The sequence below is a fragment of the Varroa destructor genome, unplaced genomic scaffold (genome assembly GCF_002443255.2).
Source record: "Varroa destructor unplaced genomic scaffold, Vdes_3.0 BEIS01000002.1, whole genome shotgun sequence".
Lineage (NCBI taxonomy): Eukaryota > Metazoa > Arthropoda > Arachnida > Mesostigmata > Varroidae > Varroa > Varroa destructor.
Genome location: NW_019211455.1, coordinates 50,411,828 through 50,431,259, shown reverse-complemented (window position 1 = coordinate 50,431,259; position 19,432 = coordinate 50,411,828). Strand labels below are relative to the sequence as shown.

Below are 19,432 nucleotides of genomic sequence, written 5' to 3'. Positions count from 1 at the left end.
CAGTCGGCAGTTAAGTCTGGTCCGATAGACTTAATTGCTTAAAAGCAATCTGCTCGCTTGAATTTACTGGATTCCACTTAAATCGATGATACATGGGGTAATAGTATGGTACAACGGAAGAACGTACCGTTCACTTTTAACGCTGCAAACATTAGCTGTAACAGATCGGGCCGGATTTACTTTAACGACAACATTCGGTGAGAGCCCGTCAGACATAGCGCTAGAATGGAAAGCTAAACGAATCCGACCTCAGTACTTATAAACAGTTCATTGTTTCCCGAAACTTACCAGTGTCCGTGCATCTGACGTACAATATTTTCGTGCAATAATAATAGCTCTTTCTTTAGCCTGGTGGTACGTTAGCTTAGGTGGCCTTTCTTTCCATGCACTAAACAATACGTACCTTCAACTGTTTGCCAACCCCGAGGACCATCTTTGATATTTGCCCCTAAGAGTACGCATGTTGCCAGGATAAAAAAGACATTTTTTCTGTTACACAGCTTTCTTTTATGCCGCTCAAGCGTTAGCCGAAAAAGCAACGAATCGTTCTTCAGTTACACTTCGTCATTCGAATGATCTGATAATAAAACGGATTCAATTATCAGTGCATCTGTATCTAGTATTGTCAGCCCGACCAACTGGGTCACTGCCATGGATGGTGCTAAAGACTGAGGTGTACATCGAGCAATGGTAAACAAGCAGGCAATGGACGAACGATATCAATTGCGACCAGCGGCCAACCCAATTCACCAAAAGCATCGATAGAATCGAGTTAGCTCTTTTGCTGGACGACCATTGAACGTGTAGAAATGTACAATACATCTACGATTGTTAGATGCTCTGTTTACGTGCGAGCGTGAATACTATTTGAGGCAGTATTCGAATGTGGCGTCCACTCACCGTACTAGTACTGCTGCCATGTCGTCGTTGGGTTTATTTACCTGCGCGTCTGGATTCAGCTGGATAGAGCTGTGGCGTCGTGTACCGATGTGGATTCGTGCACGCATGTTTATATTATGCAGAAATAGGAACATTATCTGCTCACCGGTTGGCCTGCCAGTGTATCAGCATAGGCTAACAATAACCGGTTAGTTGTCGGGACGGCCTGCTGGAAAGGAGAAGAGGTCAATGCGAGGTGATGCCACGTACGGTGCTCGACGTGTCTGGGTAGCATTGTGACTGTGTGTGTGACCCCTTCAGGAGATGACCCTAAAACGTCCATTACATCCTGCAATGAAAACAGCGATATATACTATGAATCGAGGATTGACTGTCTGGCCTGTGCTTGCTAGACTGTTGAAATCCAGAAATTTACTAGTGTTAGTACGTAGTTCTAACTGCTCGAGATGTTTCCACTGGACGTATTTTTTTCGTTCGTCGTTGTCCGAGAACTCAGTCGCGTCGAGTAACTCACTCAAGACATGAGGCGTCTGCGGTATACCATTTTTCACTAGCCAAAATTTGCATTCCGCCAAGTGACAATTCTTCGTTGAAAATACTTGCTATTCATTTTTCTAGCCATAATCAATTAGCATATTGATCGGTGCCCAAAAATGTCACGAAATATCGGTGCCACTAGAGTGAATCAATGCAGTCTCTTGCTTGAATTGGCTCTTGCTTAATTCTCTGTATAATGGGTGGCTGGTTTCATGTACGGCACGCCATATACTTATCGGAAACGGCTATGATTCATTTTTACGGTAATTGGTAAGGGCTCGTAACCAATACGCTTTCACAGTTTTCTGTCAGGATGACGAACAGAAGAAACTTGATTGCAGGAAACAGGAAGGGGGAAGGTGCAAACACCAGTGCAGAAATTGCTTCGTACGGCGGTACTGTGGGGTGCAAAATTAGATGTTTACAACCTCGAGCCATCGTTGCGGATAGGTTAGAGGCAGGCTGCTCCTGCTGGCATATTGAAACTACTGATTCTATGAAGGGAGGACATTTCAAATAAAACAACATAGATAAATCATTTTATAGGCTTTTGTGAAACGTTTTGATACTATTAAAGGAGTTGGATATTTATTCTCGGGATATGAATTCATTACTAGGTGATTTCTAAAACAAGTCCTTACTTGAATTTTTGGGGAAAGACCGTTGGGTCTGAAGCTTAATCGAGACCTGATGGCGTAGTTAGGGAAAATTCAGAAAGTTTCAGGCTGACTATTATTATAGCTCCAGGTAGCAGTATTAAGATCGCTTAGTCTTTCTATTTACCAGCATAATTTGAACTCTGAAATAGCACGTGCCGGTAGGAATGAGTTTCTTGCCCGACTGCGTTATTATATCGATGATGACACCATTCGGATAAGACTACGTCAGGTGTTAGAAATATCGTTGACTACTGCTAAGGATAATATGCTAAAATGTCTAGTTGATAAGATAAATGATAATTGCAGATGATATTCTTAACGAGTATATACCACGCGACCATTTTCCAAAATATCATAATGATGATAAATATCCGAGTAATATGTACCTGATCCTTTACTGACGGGCCTACATCGAGGAAATACCTCTTTCGCTTGAGTCTCGCATTTTGCACCAGTCGACCTTTTCCGCTGAATCTGATGCTTTGGGTACACTTGCCAGTCTAACATATTACAATCGGATGTATACAATTGGTTCAGTTGTGAGACGTACGCTTATCCTCGAGTTTAGTCGTTGCCCTTCTGGCGAAAATTCTCTGTTATTAACAAGCGAATCGGCAGCCTTCAGTATCACCGGAACGATCATTTTATAACGTAACTATAAGACAAATTGAAAAATGTTGGTCTCACTACGCACTGTATCTCTATCATAGCCCTACGTCGTCACGGCACGAAACACTGCCAACATCTGCTTTATTTCTACATCAGTCTCATCACAATCATCAACGATAACAGCTTCGACTCATATCCGTCCGTCCGAATTAACGGCCTTCTTATATTTTAGACGTACCATATAAATAATCGGTAATTAACGTAATCCGTAGCCTGTCTGTAGGTGTTTCCGTCGTACCTCGGCGTTTCTCTTCCTATTCAGTTCAAGGAGAAGCGTTTAGGCTAGCACTCCCGAATAAAACGACGTCGGGAAGGACATTTGCTTCTGCCCGATTGCACGCGTACTCGCACAGACGACAACACCAAAAAAGAAAACAAAAAGCCTTATATTTTTAGTTACGATGATCTGCAGGCGACAACAGCGCACACGGCCAGTTCTCAACAGAACATTTGTTATCGAAAGCCAACAACACGTCTAGAACTGTTATATAATATGGTGCCAATCGTATAGAATGAGTTTACGCACCGCAAATATTCGCGGGCGACGTTTTTGGTGCTATAGATAGGCTCTGCCTTGTTAATTTTTAGAAACGTGGAAAATCATTAAAACGTGGAGTAATTCATTGAATCTCTGACGGTGCATGTAATCGAGTAACAAACAGTGCCTTCGGAGGAACTGATCAGACAATCAGAAGCTTCCTTTTATCCAAATCAGGTTTATTCTACTTTATTCTAGATTCATGATCTATAATAAGAGTGCTGTGTCAGATAGGGTCAATCGAATGGAGTGTAAAACGTGAACATGACGGCAAGTAGCGATTACAACAAATACTGATTTTTCAATCTACTCTTATTAAACTACTACTACTACGATCTCTCTCTCTCTCTCTCTCTCTCTCTCGGGAACGGTATCTGGTATCTATAAATATGGGTGCTTACTGGTATGGAAATGTATCTCACATTCGATAGGTATATATTGTAACACTGCAGAATTTTCATATTACTGTAACTGGACATCAATGATTCCTTCCTTTATTCAGAGCTTGTGCCAGTAAACAGCGTTTGTACGACGTACGTTTGTACTGATCAATACGTCTCACGGGTTTGCAGGCACGCGTACGAATTTGCTTTGTTATGGGACAGTATACTGTGACAAAGAGGTGCATATGTATAATATATAGGGTTTATGTGCAGAGCAACTAATCTTGAATACGCTCCACTGTGCAGAATTGCTATCGGAGCTCAAGATAGCCTGAATTAGGGATAAACAATAGAGCATCGCTTCATAGGCGATGGCCTTGTATTTCCTCTTAATTCTATTGGTCATGCACAACTTCGTACGTTAACCTATCGATGCGGAGCGATCAAATAGGAGCAAACATATATACACACAAGGATAGCACATTCTTCAGTGTTTGTCAGCTGCCCATAGATAAAAAAAACCTTAGATCTTGAATATTAAAAAAAACATATGGTATTTATAATGTTTGCTCTACAGTGGGAGAATAAATTAGGACGTTGACGACGCTAACGTACACAGCAGTGGTCTACAGAATCTCAGAAACGTTTCCCGTAGCGTGATTCGACGCTTGAATACACGGAACAATACATGCCCCAAAAATCCAATGCTCAGATGCCAATGGCAGGCACGTTCTATTATTGAGCCTATTTATTAGTGCGATAGTATTGGGAAACTGTCATAGACGAGACAGAATGTATAATAAATACAAATTCAATTTTATCATTACGATAACGTATCGGACATGAGTAAGTTGACTTCCTTAAGGTTAAAAATAACAACAGGTATTGTTAGTTCTCGTTCTACTTGTTCGATGGCTCTAAAGCGCCATATCAAATCATCTTCAAGTTTTGCATTCAAATGTTATTACTTGATTTACTGATATACATTGTTTTGATAGTAGAGATAACAGTAGTAGTAGTAAAAGTAGCCTGTGATATTTTGCTGTTCAGGCATTGACTTCATAGTAATAATAATACTCCATTGATCCATCAACCGTTCATCGAACTCAGTCACTGAAGCCGCACTCCTCTGCGATGGTAGAACGATTGCTTTTGCTGCCACTATTGGCGGACGCTGGTATACGTGCGGCGGTACTTTTTTTTTTACTGCTACTTCGATCCAAAGCGTCTCCATTGAGAAGAGTTATATATATATATATATATATATATATATATATATATATATATATATATGTATAGAAAGAGAGAGAGAGAGAGGAAGCGGTTAGCAATGTTGGATGCATGTTTCCGTTTATCGGCCTCCGTGCGCGCATCTATGTATAGGGCAGTGGAAAAATAGTTGTAACTACTCGTAGCAACAACAGCTGACTCATTCGGTGGTGCTTTAGCCAGCACCGACGGTGGCAGTAACTGTCATCGCATGATACCGAATGAGCCACGCATTCAACGAGTGTCAGTGTCGAGCGTGGTGATGATGGCTGGACGAAAAGGTAGGCCACACAAATAGGTGGCCTGCACCCATCTGTTCGTCCATCCACATGTTGCTTGCAAGAGTGTTCTGCTCATCTTTTCGCCCTATTCGATTTCGAGATAAATGCAAATGTAGGTACGTAGCGAATTTTGTGGCGCAATATTCTATTTACTGGGTTGTCGCAAGAGCGTACACCCGTTTCTCCAGCTCGATAGCTTCAACGTCACATATCTGTGGCTGTGGTAGGCGTTTGCTAGAATGTTTGTACTCATATCTAAGCAACCTTTTTTTGCTTGCCTTTTTAGTAGAGAAGATGTGTTCCATTTGTGCCGAAGCCTAAACTGACGTCGAAAAAGGTGATGTTATCTATGTTTCTAGCGGGGCTAAAGCTTAAGCACACATTGAACGTTTCTGCCGATCCAAAACAATTTATTCGGGTTTATACTGTCAACAAATGACGGGACTGCAACAGGATTACAAGCATAAAAAAAAAATCATATAATCCGGATCCTGCACTAATCTACCCTCATTTGTTTTGGTCCCTGCAGAACTCCCTTAATGGAGTTCATAATTTAATTTCAATGAAAGAATGCAAGACTCACTTAGCACAGTTTTTCGCGAAAGAAATCACAGAAGTTCTACAGTAATGAAATTATCGTGTTACTAAACAAATTGGAGAAAATTATTAATATTATTTAAAAACATAAAAAGTACTTGTTTTAATTTTAACTTAAGACGCTCAATACTTTTTCGACAGGCCATTATGTTGAAGCGGACTAGCGTAGCCTGGGCGCTAGCTAGCAGGAACGAGCACTTCACAAATACTTGCTTTGCATTTATATAGCCGTAGACGTATATTTATTTATAGATTTAAAATAATTTTTTTCTGCACGGTAATAATATTAATAACACGGCTAATATACGCCATAACAGCGTGCATGCCTTTACATACATACATTATAACAGCCGCTTATATATATATACATATATATTGCTTGTATATTTAATTTTTTAGCAGATATATAATTTTGATCTATTGCAACTGCAGCATGCAAATGCTCATCCTCTAGCTGCTAACAGCTGGTATCCTCTAGTGTTCAAGGGTGCCCACTTCGTGCTGCGATGCCCAGACCTTCTCGCATGCGTTTCGGACAAGAGTTCACAGGCGGGATTTATAAAGCTGACTAACAAGTCACACTATATACGGCCTTCAATGCGATTAAGGGTGTCCTACACGACCTCACAGGAAAAGACCCACACAACGGAGCCTCCTGTCGTCCTGAAGTATATGGTATTATCGCGATAACGTTCATAGTGATATCGTAGAGTCTATCGTAGGATCGATGTTCTTTTCTCACCGGCGGATTCGCAGACCTGCGGTTGATTGGGTAGAGAGGGCCTAGTTTTTGGGGCTTTCTCCTGCGAACTGGTACATGTAGCACTCGGGTACACAGCCAGCCATGTGCCCTAAGTTGAAATTTTCAGTCCAGAAAATTATCCTCAGATCAGGCAACGAACAACTACATGTGAACTTAGATGACCCTGACGACAATAAGAAATACGAAGGCTTCGAGTACCTGCGCAAGTACGGGTCGCCATTTCTTCAGATTAGTGCATTTATTCAAATAGTTAAACAACGTGTGTATATATATATACGGGTTATTATAACGTAACATAATTGCCTTATTGCGCATATCTATACGAGGCCTCGCTGAAAACTCGTTTTTACAGTTTAAAGACACAGGAACGTATTTACCACATCTTCCGTTAAGAATTCAGTTCCCTAAGTAATAAACAATTTCGATCAGTGCTAAAATCTGAACTTGAGAAACTATTACGGTTATATTGCCACTTACGAAAGTAAGAAGTGCTTACTCGACACACACACACACACACACACACACAGGGTATTTACAGAGAAACACATGCATATAGACAAGCAGAGTTGTGACACTTTTTTAGAATATGCCTCTAAAAGGCCTTCACTGACGACTAACATTCTGTTTCAGTAAAAAGAAAAGTCACATGCAAACATAACTTGTCCTGCTATTTGATTTTAGTTAGCCTTTGATACAAATACATAATTTTTACAACATCCTGAATTATGTGAACTCGCCATGCGGGAAGATCGGAAAGGACAGACGCATGCGCTTCATCAACAAGCACCTAGTAGTCCGTGGATACTTTCAGACTGACAAGAATAGGTGGACTTCCGTTTTTTTCCGCCGCTGATGTTACGTACTCGCTAAAATATTTAGGCCTAAACATTCCGTTAGGCGCCAGGTTCGTAATGTTCGTTCAATTGCTCATAAACAATTTTAGTTGTTAATCAGCTGAGGGAAATATACATCCAAAATAGAAATGCATTCGATCGGCTAAAGCGAGTCATCCTTATATTTTTCTATATTAGAGTGTATCACGGTAACCTAAAGCCAGCAATTTATTCTTGAAACGTAACTATACAGAGGCTCACATGAGACACAATACTACCTACCTAATCTGTACGTGTTTCCGTGTCCAGTATAGCTTGGGCATTCGAAGTATCTTCATTACCGCATTTTTTACTGAATCAACATTAAGCAGAACAAATACCAAAGCATGGTATGTGGTCATTTCTCACAAATTTCCGTCGAGTTTAAAAAAAAACGGCGAAAAAATATAGCTTTTTTTTGTCAAATAACGTTATCAATATCCACAATATCGCAGACGGCAATTCCTGAATAATTCGATTTACAATAAAGTATAGCTAAGCTCCATCGTCACTTCTACAATTTTCGAATAATGAATTATGCTTGTCCGCTTACGGCCAGACACATACGAGTGGACTTATGACAAATAGAGAAACCGTAACAATTTCAGCTTTCCTACTTCTGTCCTAGCGGTAACCGCAATTTGCAGCTGCAGGACGTCTGCAACTGCGAAAAAAGCTCTGGAGATTTACGCTCCCTTCGCCCCCACCTTGCCCTAAGTTAATCCATTACAATACTACACTATGCGTTAAGTTGAGCCGTCGTTTATCTATTATAGCTTCACTAGACGCAGAAACAGGCAATGATAGACGTTCTAAAGGAATGTCATAATATGTTTGGGCAGGTTTTTGAGTTTGTCGCGGACACAGCCACGCTAATGGGCACGGTATATAATAATCAAGTTGAATAGAACACCGCCAGTCTGACGCTCAATGCGGAAGTGTAGTGAAGAACACATATTTGAACAATGAACAACAAGAGTTAAATAGCTTCATCCGGTTAGTTAGCTGAGGCAAACACATCTCCCTATGCCACCAGCGTTGCCCTTCAATGCCCACTGCAAACCGAATAATGTTGGCCAACAACAAACGCTATCTGACATAGTAGAAGGTGTCCTTTGAATGGCCTAGACAAAATCAGAGCAGTTGCCTCACACCAAAAGCAAATTATCAGCAAAGCTATCCATGATACGTGCGAGTAGTGATCTTATCAGGAATTTATCAAAGATGCTTGCTGTCACTAGGCGGCCATTATCCGTAGTACGATCACTAGTTTTCGTAGATAGCGTATTGACTGTATTCATAATATTATAGATAACTGATCTTACATAGTGTATAGTAACGTCACATATCGGACGCGAAGTATCGAGTCACTGCAGATCTATTTGCCCAGCCTCTCCGTTCGATTTCACGCCGTCGGAATGCAGAAATGTCTACTGCTAAGAGCCGCTACCCGGCCCGGATCTTGTTCGGTTATATTAGGTTGGGGCAGTCAGGGGTACGTCTTGTGTCGTTGCAGTGTTTTGATGACCAGGAAGCAATGAAGTGCTGCTTCAGCAGCCGCGACTGCTATCTATTTGGGCTTCTGTATGTCAGCTTTTGTTGTATATATGTTCGTACGTAAACCGAGCGCCATTAATTGACTGCTGCTGGTGTTACTATCAGTATCAACAACTGTTGGCACCCTGATCTTGATAGCGAAGGCAAGGATATTGTCCTCGACGTGGTGCGATCCGAAGATGTACCTTCACCGCATTCTATTCAGTCCACGCAATCTTCTGCGATCTTTTCAGACGTACAAACAACAGGACAACGAACGCGGACTAACTGGGTGCAGCGCCACTGGCAAATATCGTTAGTTATCACCGTCATCGACTGGGGCCGATGACAACAGCTGTCTCTTATGCTACTGGAAGGAAAAAAAACGCGCAATCACCATGTTGGCCTATATGTATCGCAGCTCTTGATGTGTAAGCACATACGCTCGCCGCCGGATGCATCGAAAACTCATCGCAGCACTGTGAACGCATGCTCGTCGCACCCTTTACCACATCATTTACGATGCTGCTACTGCTGCTGCTATGCTCCACGCGCGCTCCAACGAAAACGAACGGTAAATACGCCACGAGTGTTACTCGCAGAGGTTAGCTAGAGGCCAGTCCAGGCTAGCGCTCCTTGAACAGCCACCGCAGCAGCAGCAGCGGAAGTAGAATAGTTATAGCTATGGAAACGGTAGTAGCACGATGTCAGCGTTGTGGTACGCGGGATATCGGCTGGTCACAGTGCGCGCTTGCAGAATGACATAGATTTTGCATTGTGAGCGACGCATCGGGTCTCAGCAGCAGAGGCATCGGCAGTGGTACGGCGGTGCCATCATCGTACGTTGGCCTTATCATCATCATCACCATCATCATCATCATCACCACGAGCGTCGTCGTCATTTAGAGGCATACCCAGTAAACTGTTAGTTGGCTGTGGCCGATGCTCCTCGATTTCGAAGCACCGATGTTAGACTTTTGCGATTCCTCGCAAATGTCAAACGCCGAGGTGGTGGAAGGCGAAGTTTAGCCACCGTTCGCACGACTTTAGCGGCCGGCGACCTACGAATTATTGCTGCTGCTGTATGTGCGTTCCTTCCTTTTCTAGCAGGCAGTGAAGTGCGGTACATTCGATGCAGCACCGGGAGCCATTTTAGTGATCAGCAGTTAACTGAGCCAGCCATTTACTGTCATCCCTTTGTCGTCGGGTCCTTATTCGTAATTAGGCAATGCTAGCTCACACATAAACGAGTCCACGTGACTAAAATTTCGCTATGGTTCTGTTGGTGAAATGTGACAACAGTTTCCACATTAAACATTATATGCAGGAGGGAGCGAAACAAACTTATTCTCTTTCACATATTACTGAAGAGGCAAATATGTGCATACGAGTGTATATATACGTCGTATATATATATATATATATATAACAGATAAACATGCCCTTAATTAAGCATGTATAAAAAGTCTAACAAAACGTTTTGCGTGTGCATAAAATGCATCTAAATAATTGCGCGATATCGTCCAACTTCGTAGGCCTATAATGATTGTTTTGGGCAAAAGACGATTCGGTAACGCACGAATAGAATGGCCGGAAGCCTCTACGAAGGACTAGATTCGGGGCTCCGGATGGCAATATGCAACGAATGGTCAAGTCACACCGAAGGCGGCCGCTGCTTTAAACGGTCACAGCTAAATGTGATGATTGGCGCACTGTAGGGACACGTCGTTCCGCATATAAGTAAACATACTCACTAAATCAGTTGGGAAGCTTTTGTGTCTCGCTCTTTGCTAATATTGGGGTCTCCACCAGGTTGATGTCTTCATAAGCTACCCCACTGCTAGTGTCGTGTCTTCGTGATCGACACTCATTATGGATTGTACTGTTCGTTCTACGAGAGGCTGCCGAACGTTTTCTGCTTCAGTGCGTATTTTTAGGCAACGATTTTGTTGACTCCATGTCGCTGCCTCGACAGAGAAACAACGAACAACGAGTGAGCGAATTAACGCCCGCTGCTTTAGCCCAGCGAACGGCTGTTTGTAACCCCTCACCGTACACACAGATTGTGTGCATACGATGCTTTGTTCCGAACAAAATAGACGGCTCTATTGTAGCCTTTGAGGACAGTCAAGATGATGAGAGTAAGCCACGAACGGCCGTCTATACTCCGCCGAAGTGGCTTGTCGGCGTATCGGAAGGTGAAAATCGATGCCAAAGCCATCGGGGCAATATACCACATTGACAATAATTACTGTTTCGGTGATTTATCTTCTGAGTAAGCAGACATTTCTTATAATAGAAAAAAGGTCCCAACATTCAACAAGGTGCGGAACAACGATCACGAACTAGATGGTTCGCAGTAGGAGAGCTTTGTAGTAGAGATGGAGAAGATATGTCCACAGGATATCAATGTACGCCTATTCTATATGCAATGCTTTAAGGTAGCAAACGGCACCTCAACAGTAATAATTTTAATGGCTGACGAAAAAATTGTTGTCTTTGGTGCCAGGTAAGGCCAGGAAGGCCGATGCATGTACGTTGTGCTAGCCAAGAGTCACGCGCCAAACTGGTAAATCTCCTTTCTGGCAGTCCTCGATCGTCTATGTGCATTTTGAGTGTATGTGACGCAACAGCTAGAGCCTACGTGGTGACCATTTGACTTCAATGTGACTTAAACTATAGACTTTATACGTAAGACTAGATAAACCTAAATCAGTTAATAAAAAGGCCAGCAGATTAATTGAAATCTACTGCATATACGATTATCTATGCTGTGTGTATTATGCAAAGTGAACCTCCCCCATAAAGGTTAATCTATATAAACCATGTGCGTTGGTTTGTTCCATTCTATGAAATGCGTTTGTCCGCTCACTTCTCTAACCTGAGCTATAATTGAAAAGGGGGCAGCTAAAAAAAACAGAACGCTAGACACGCAGGATTTGAGGCACTTCCCAACATTTGAACAACTCTACTGACCCAAGATATTTAATCTGATAAAGCCCCATTGAGCGTCTGCATCTTGCTACACAAACTGCAAAATACTTCAGTCAAGCTGGAGGACATTTGCTAAGATAACAGTCATGTCATGTCGTGCATCATGCTAAAGAGGTTAGCCTTTCGCAGAGGTTTACTATGCCACACTATCTCCGTCATGAGCAGAAGATAACAGCAACAGTTAACAGCGAACTCGTACGCACTACATATTATGAACAACCTTGGCAGATCTATTTTAAAAATTATTTTTTTTTTACTTGAGCGTATTCTATACAAACAACAAATCCTGTTTGTTATTATACGGAGTTCAATACAATCAATGTGGTTACAATACATTGACAGAATAATAAGCAAATGTATAATCTAAGATAGCCAGCTGAAGATGGGACGACTGCGAACAGATTTTTTGGTACTAGGTACCAAGGCATACATGAATACGGAGATGTGTGAAGAGTATCTAAAAAGTTATCTTGCAAACTGAAACAAACGTTAAGGTTCTTTGTCCCCGTTGATTTTCTGCTATATATTTAATGATTGACCACTCAATCCCTATAGGATAGGAATGGCAGAAGCAGCCTCGAAGACAGATAAGGTAAAACAATAACAAACGCCAAGCAACACAACAAGAGTGGCAGTGCCGCTGGTAGGCATAGCGTTCAAAGTTGGTGTAATCGGGAACGCAACCTTTGCGTCAAAGAGCGAACTCACGGTTTATTATTATTCGATATCAAAGCGCCATCGGAAAGCATCGAGCGAAACGTTCGAAGCTTTTCCATGGCATGCTCGGTCCGTACCTCGTTCCGAAGTGTCATTGTCGTCGTCATGGGGTCGTCTCAACAAGAGAAAACTAGAGGAAGAATTGTGTCGTCTGGCATTGGTAATAGGCTGCCCGGGTCAGTATGCCCAGCTTTACTGTCGTCTTGCAACCACCAGACGGTGCCTTTGAACCGTTAATAACAGGAACAACTTGGCAGGCACGCAGGACGACCGGTTGGCCTCAGGAGTCAAATTTGTGTGCAATAGATCCTTACGCCGGGAAGCTATCTGCAACTGCTACTGTTTTCGCTGTCATTTTGCTTTTCTGTGCTAGTAGCTGTTGATGAAAACACTTGGGATAAAAATTTGCTAGGCTAAGGGAGGAATAAGGGCCACATCCGGACGGGGCGAGCGGTCAAACGCTTTACTTTATTTCGTCTACTGTTAGTCGTAGGAACAGTAACATACCACTAGAGAGCCACGCTGGCAGAAGGACGTGGGACGCCTCGGGTTTTCTCCGTCCGTTTGGTCTATGCTTGTTTACTTCATCAGCAACCGGGGCAGTCGTAACCGCAGCGGCAGCGAAACCAAAACAGCCGCGCCGCCGCCGTCGTCGTTCTTTAGCCGTTAGAGCACCGCGCGATAGCGCCCGGCATAGGATCTTGGCTCGCTGATAGTTGCTTGACTGTCTGGCTGGTTGTCAACCGATGGATTGACCTACCGTTATTGTAACATCGTGGCTGGTTATCGAAATAATGGGGAACGATGTTGTTTGGCAGAAGTATATAGACCGTAGGCCAGAGCAGACTGAAGGGACGATATCGACGGCCGTGAGTCTAAGATGGGACTGAACGCACGATACTACTGCCAGCACCGCCGTGTGACCGTATACAACCGTAACTACTACAGCTAGTAGATTATGGCGAGGCTTTTACGGCAAGGTTAAACAGTTTTTGCTCGTGATCCCTTCTCCTCCTCTTCCCTAATCTTCTTTGCCTTTCCCGGTCTCTCGTATTCTCCATTGACGAAACTTTATAGTTTGCAGTCAGTTTCATGTCATCCATGTATACGCATACGTTCGCGTATGCAGAAGTTCATGCACCAGCTGCAACACTGTATTCGAACGGCTACAAGCATTCACGGAATTTATTAGCAACCTGTAAAGGCTTCGATTCAGTTCAACGGCAGTATCGGCGTCGCTTTAGGGCCTTAACCACTTGTGGTAAATAAATAGATAACTATCGGAAGTCATCAGACGCTGTGGCCGGAAACAGCAACAACCACCGCGGAACTGGCGTCACATCGTCATCTTATCGAGGAGTATTCAGCGACGGAGATCGTTGCAGTTGCGATTAATCGTCACCCCGCTGTTTTAGCGGCTGGCAGTAAATAGTTCCCATGCTCGACTAACTGCAAAAAGACAAGAACGCCCGAAATCGCGTTGCCGTATCCTAGCTTCTGACTGTTAGGAGACAAACAAACGTTCTATATTAACTGCAATAACAAACACACACATATAGAGGTGTCTGTTGCTGTACATTCGTCTGTGTGTCTCGGTCTGTGTATGCGTGTTAAGCTGTGCTTGTGTGTGTACAAACATCCTTCCAGTAATAATGCTTAAAGCCGGAGCTAACTCCGGCCGAAGCATTATTTAGCTTAGCGCGACCGCGACGTTGAGCGGACTCTGTGTGAAGAAGGTAGATATTCAATATCTAGGTGTGCACAACGTACGTACGCGTTATCATCGCCTGATGTACTTAACGCTAGTTTATTTATCAGCAGTTCGGTGCGGTGCATTGCCGCTTGTCTGCGTGTACGATTTACCTAGCGGTCGGACTCGCCCTCGGCGGCGCTTCACTTTTCATGGCGGAGCTGCAGAAAAATGGCAGCGTCAATGGCACATGGCGGTAAAGTCGCTGACAAACATTGGTAGCAAGTGGACAAAAGCAAGGTGTCTATCCAGGCCGTCATGGTGAACTGGTATGTTAATTTCGTTAGCAACAGCACTGTCGTCGGCAACGGTCCATCGAAAAAGGTCTGCGGAATAGCGACAAACTTGGCTAGCACATAGGAGCCGCTTTACGACTACCATAACCAGTACCTTCAGGAGGATGCCGATTCCGATAAACCCTACCTCCCACGTGCTTAGTTTCTATATATTACTCGTGATAGAGTGGTGTATAGAAACTAGCCGTAGCGACAACAGGTTATTGAAAGACCGACAGCATCGCCATACGCTCGCAGTGCACGTGAGGGTGCAGCGGGATCCATGGGCTAATGTTGTTGACTTGACAGCGGCAGCAACAGGTGATGGCCGACATGTTAACCCAAGACCCCACCACCACTACACTGCAATCAGTGTTATTATGATTACTAATGACCAATAATGATGAGGTACAATCGGACGATTGTTGCGCGTACAGGTTAACAGCGACGAACTTCGGTTAGTCATCTGTTGACACAAGTCGAATTCGCGAACGGCTGAGAGATAAACACCGTATAAGTGATTATCGGTGGGCAACTAGTATGCAATGCGCAGTTGCAGCGGGATTTCAATAAGCTGGTAGAGCTGATGATCAGCACCAGTGGTTAATTGATCGTTTCTAGTTATATTGTTGTTCTTTCCGCTACAATGACGGTTATAGACAGCTAGTAATAATTGGGGACGAAGGGTACTTTAATTAAGTGAGCCCTCCCCTTTGGGGAAAGACGTTTGACTAAAGACCCAAACCAAACGTTTACTTAGCTTTTTTTTCAATACGTTTTTTACGGTTCAATTCTATCACTTACCAATGTTATCAAAAAGTACACTGGGGTGACATGAAATGCCGACAAGCATATTTTCGTAATAGCCATTCAATGAAACGCCTCTAGTGAATGTTGTTCTATTATGTAACTTGTATATAATAATAACAGTAATAACGTAGTGTACATTTTCTTCTCTACCCAGAATAGTGCTATGCTATTCTAAGCTTTGCTATATATATTTACTAGGCAATTCGCTAATACTTTCAGCTTGAAAAGTCCCATCGTTGTCGATGTTTTATTAGTATATACGTCCAATTATTTACATAGCATATATATGAAATGTTTATTTAACAGGATTGTATCAGGGTGCTAGATCGAAGATGGTCCACCATCTACCTTAAAGTAAAAGCTTTCTAGAATCTTTTCCACCTTGTACAGGAGTGTACATCGGGTCATCGTATCTTTCTTTATTCTATTTGTGGTGGCGCAACAGTCAATCTTTCGCACGGCGACTACTGCGCCACTACAAATACAATCGAAGATATCGCTCGTACATAAAAGTGAGGTATTTAGCGTTTGCGGGCGTTCGCGCGTTAGTTCTATACGGTAATAGGTCTGTGCAGAAAACGTCTCGGAGCGCTGTTCATGACTGAGCATACGAATTGGACCTATCGTCTGTGGCAGAACATTTCGGCTAATTCGATGGAGTACTCTACACCAATCGTTCTTATTAAGCACATGCCAAATTTGATAGCGAAACTATTTTTTTTTAACCTGATGGCCTCGTCGGCTACTTGTCTCCTTCAGTTCATTTCATAACGTAGGAAATTTGTTTTATTATAGAAGACGTCCAGAGCATTATTCTTTCGACTCAAAGCTAAAGAATATAGATCGCGTAACCTGTCTGCGCACTGGCCTGCCTTTAATTAGGTCATCCGTACAGCCCAGATCTCTAGTCAATGTGCAACATTACTATATGTGTGTATGTATATATTTTCCTAAAACAAATCGTCTAACACCTTATTGGAATGCAATCATAAGTAACTTTGAGCAAAACCCACGCGATGCTATATCTTCCATAAGACAATTCTTCATTTTAACACCAAACAACATATTACCCACAGTGATTTAAGTTCAAACGCGCAACAATCATAAACAGTAGATCGACAACTGGGGAAATTATCTTAATTTGTTAATCGTTGCCATTCAAAAATAGATTCGCCCCCAGAGTAGAACGTAGGAAGTGGATACGATCAAATTTAAGGTCTGTCGACTTGGATGATCGCCTGGATTGTTACACAGCCACGACATTAAATACAGTTTGTATGGAATACGGTGCAAAGGAATACGTGAAGATCGCAAATTACCAGTGTGATTATATCTGATATGAATAATACATATATATATATATATATATATATATATATATTATCATATAGTGGATGAAAACCACCGTAAATAAATTAGTCCAGCATATAAGGGGAGTTATTTCTAAAGTACAACTGTTAGTATAACGACTGTATTTGAGATGTTCACTTCCTCATGTCATTTCTATTACTTCAAAGTATAGAAGCTTATCGTAAATACGACGTCCGTCATATTGCTGGTCGAAAATGGTGTCTAGGAACCTAGATTGTTAGTTGGGCCTTACGCTCTGACTAGACGAGTGGTACGCATACCCGGTTAGAAGGTACCCTGCCCTCGATAACAAGATCCGTTTTCAGTTGTTTATAAAAAAAAAAAGGATCTGCGAAGTCAGGCGTTTCACAGTAGCTACAGTAATTTCACTGCTGTTGTCATAGTATTATTGATGATTGAGCTCTAAGCTACTTCTCTCGCATATGTCCTGACAGTGGCAGCCGCTTACGCGGCTGATGGCCACTGTTGTTGTTGTATGTGTTGTGCGTGCCTGTTTAGCGCCAATGGTAGCCTTTCAACGATGGACGAGGCATCGTTCTCAGCAACAGCAGCAGCAGCAGCATCAAAAATCCTTTGGAATCACGATAGTGTGATCGTCGTTCTGCATCAGTTTTAATTATCGTTGATGCCTGTGTGCATCCTCCTAGCTAAGTATCCTGCCAACACCAATGTCTGCTCGGGTGACTATCGTCAAGCTTCGCCAGCGACTGATGTGCTGAGTAGATGGATCGGACACCAGCCAGTCCGCGCAACAGGAACAGGCACCATTGGCCGTTGTCCTCTCGTAACAGGCAGGGCGCTTGAGCGAGTTCTCGTACGCCTTTTTCCCACCGATAGCGGTGATGGCCACAGTAGCTGTGGTGGTCATCGGACGACGCAGATACTCGCTTCCGGCCAGACGATGCTGTTTGTTGCGTGCACGCACACACACATCCCACTCGACAGTCGTCACAGAAACAAGCACAGCCACAACCGACAAGAAAAACCCAATAGACGACTGCTTTCATCATGATTATAATCGTCGGCAGCAGCAGCAGGAGCGACCGCGGACGGGCCAAATCACATGGGCGAAAACAGCAGTAGCGCCGTTCGGAATGTCCTAGTGCAATGGAAAGCATCGTTGCTGGCGGTCATGGTGCTCGGCGACTCATGGTGAAGAACGTCGACGCGGCTAGTCCGCTGAGTATTTTAAACTGCTGCACCCTTGTCAAGCCGGGTCAGCAGGCCTACTGAAGTTCACGTAGCAGCTCAATCTACGGCAGTTTCCCGCGGCCATCTGCTACTAACAGCTGCTGCGGAGAATCTTCGCCGGTACGAAGGTCAGCCAGGCCGCATCTGGTTGGATCGCAAAAGAAATTACGCACTATCTTCCTTCGCAATCCTACCAGCTACAAACGTATAGCTTTGTGATCCTACCGCTGCCAGCCGACGACAACAGTTCCGAATAGAAGATGCGGTTGTGTCCAACATTGTGGACCTCAAACGGAAATCTCGCTGGAGGGTCGCCGAACGGCTCCAGCTGCTCTTCTGATGGCATCACCATTTCCCTTTTTGCCTTTGGCTAATCTGATGTAAAATCACGTATGTCAATTAGAGGACACCAAGAAGGACACGTGGTTGACTTATGTGGTCGCCGATGGTGCTGAGCAAAACTACGAGACCGCATGCATGATTATAAAGAATATACTGCGCTTCAGTCTGAGCCCTACTGAACCGCATGGCTTCCCTAGCATCATACTACAGCTGTTATAGATGTCTTTGTGACCAAGCGTACTCACTAACCGTTGAGTAACGTTTGTTCGCAAGTTTCATCGAACACGATTAAATGTATTCATTGCATTGGTTGCCCGCGAGTGACGAATCGCCAAACACTGCAGCGAGCACTTTTGGCCAAATTCGTACTGTCTTTGAGGACGTGCTTATGTCCACTAATGATCATACATTTGTTTCGTTGCTTTAAATATATATATGTATGTTTAACAAAATACTTTATTAATCCTGCTAGTCATCTGCTTCTGCTGTGGGTTTTGTCTGGACGACAGGGGCAGTGATAAGCGCAAACAGCCGTCTTACCGCAGCCCGACAACCCCTGGATTAGCGCATAGAAAGATACTATATACAAACAGCAAAAAGGATTTGGCAAGGCCTTCGCTATAGAACATGATTTATTGGCAATGCTTGGACATTCGTCAATCAATTTCAAAGGAATATCTGTGTTGGAGAGGTTTGTGTAAATCCGTTTTTTCAACGAAAGATCCTTCTTGCTCAAAACAATAAAAAAATCAAGTATTGCATACGATCGTTTGGTGTTGTTATTGTGATAATTATGCTTGGAGGCATTTCAACAAGTACAAATAGTATCCGAGCAATGGTCACGCTGACATCATATCAGCACATAAAAACATGTACTACGGCAACACTAGTTTTTGCTATTTGCTAAAAATCATCTAAGGACTACATATATCAAACGGGACCTCAAGAAAATAGGTCGTATCGACATAAAAAGAAAAA

General features: G+C 43.1%; 1 protein-coding gene and 1 long non-coding RNA gene across 3 annotated transcripts in view; one reads left to right on the top strand and one right to left on the bottom strand.

Moving 5' to 3' along the window:
• The window catches only part of LOC147757957 (uncharacterized), a 36,174-nt gene extending 35,140 nt beyond the window's left edge, over window positions 1-1,034 (bottom strand). Inside the window, exon 1 of the mRNA XM_086978596.1 lies at window positions 901-1,034. Within this exon, the coding sequence (XP_086834722.1) occupies window positions 901-1,034 (134 nt within the window). The remainder of the gene's footprint in view (window positions 1-900) is intronic.
• Window positions 1,035-1,295: 261 nt separating this feature from the next.
• Window positions 1,296-19,217, top strand: LOC147757956 (uncharacterized). Of its 2 annotated transcripts, XR_015319925.1 has the most exons (4): window positions 1,296-1,435; window positions 1,779-5,352; window positions 5,523-5,573; window positions 6,312-19,217. It is a non-coding gene; the product is annotated as an uncharacterized LOC147757956 (long non-coding RNA). The 2 variants fall into 2 exon arrangements; XR_015319924.1 differs by having other exon boundaries at window positions 5,523-19,217.
• The last annotated feature ends 215 nt before the right edge of the window (window positions 19,218-19,432 follow it).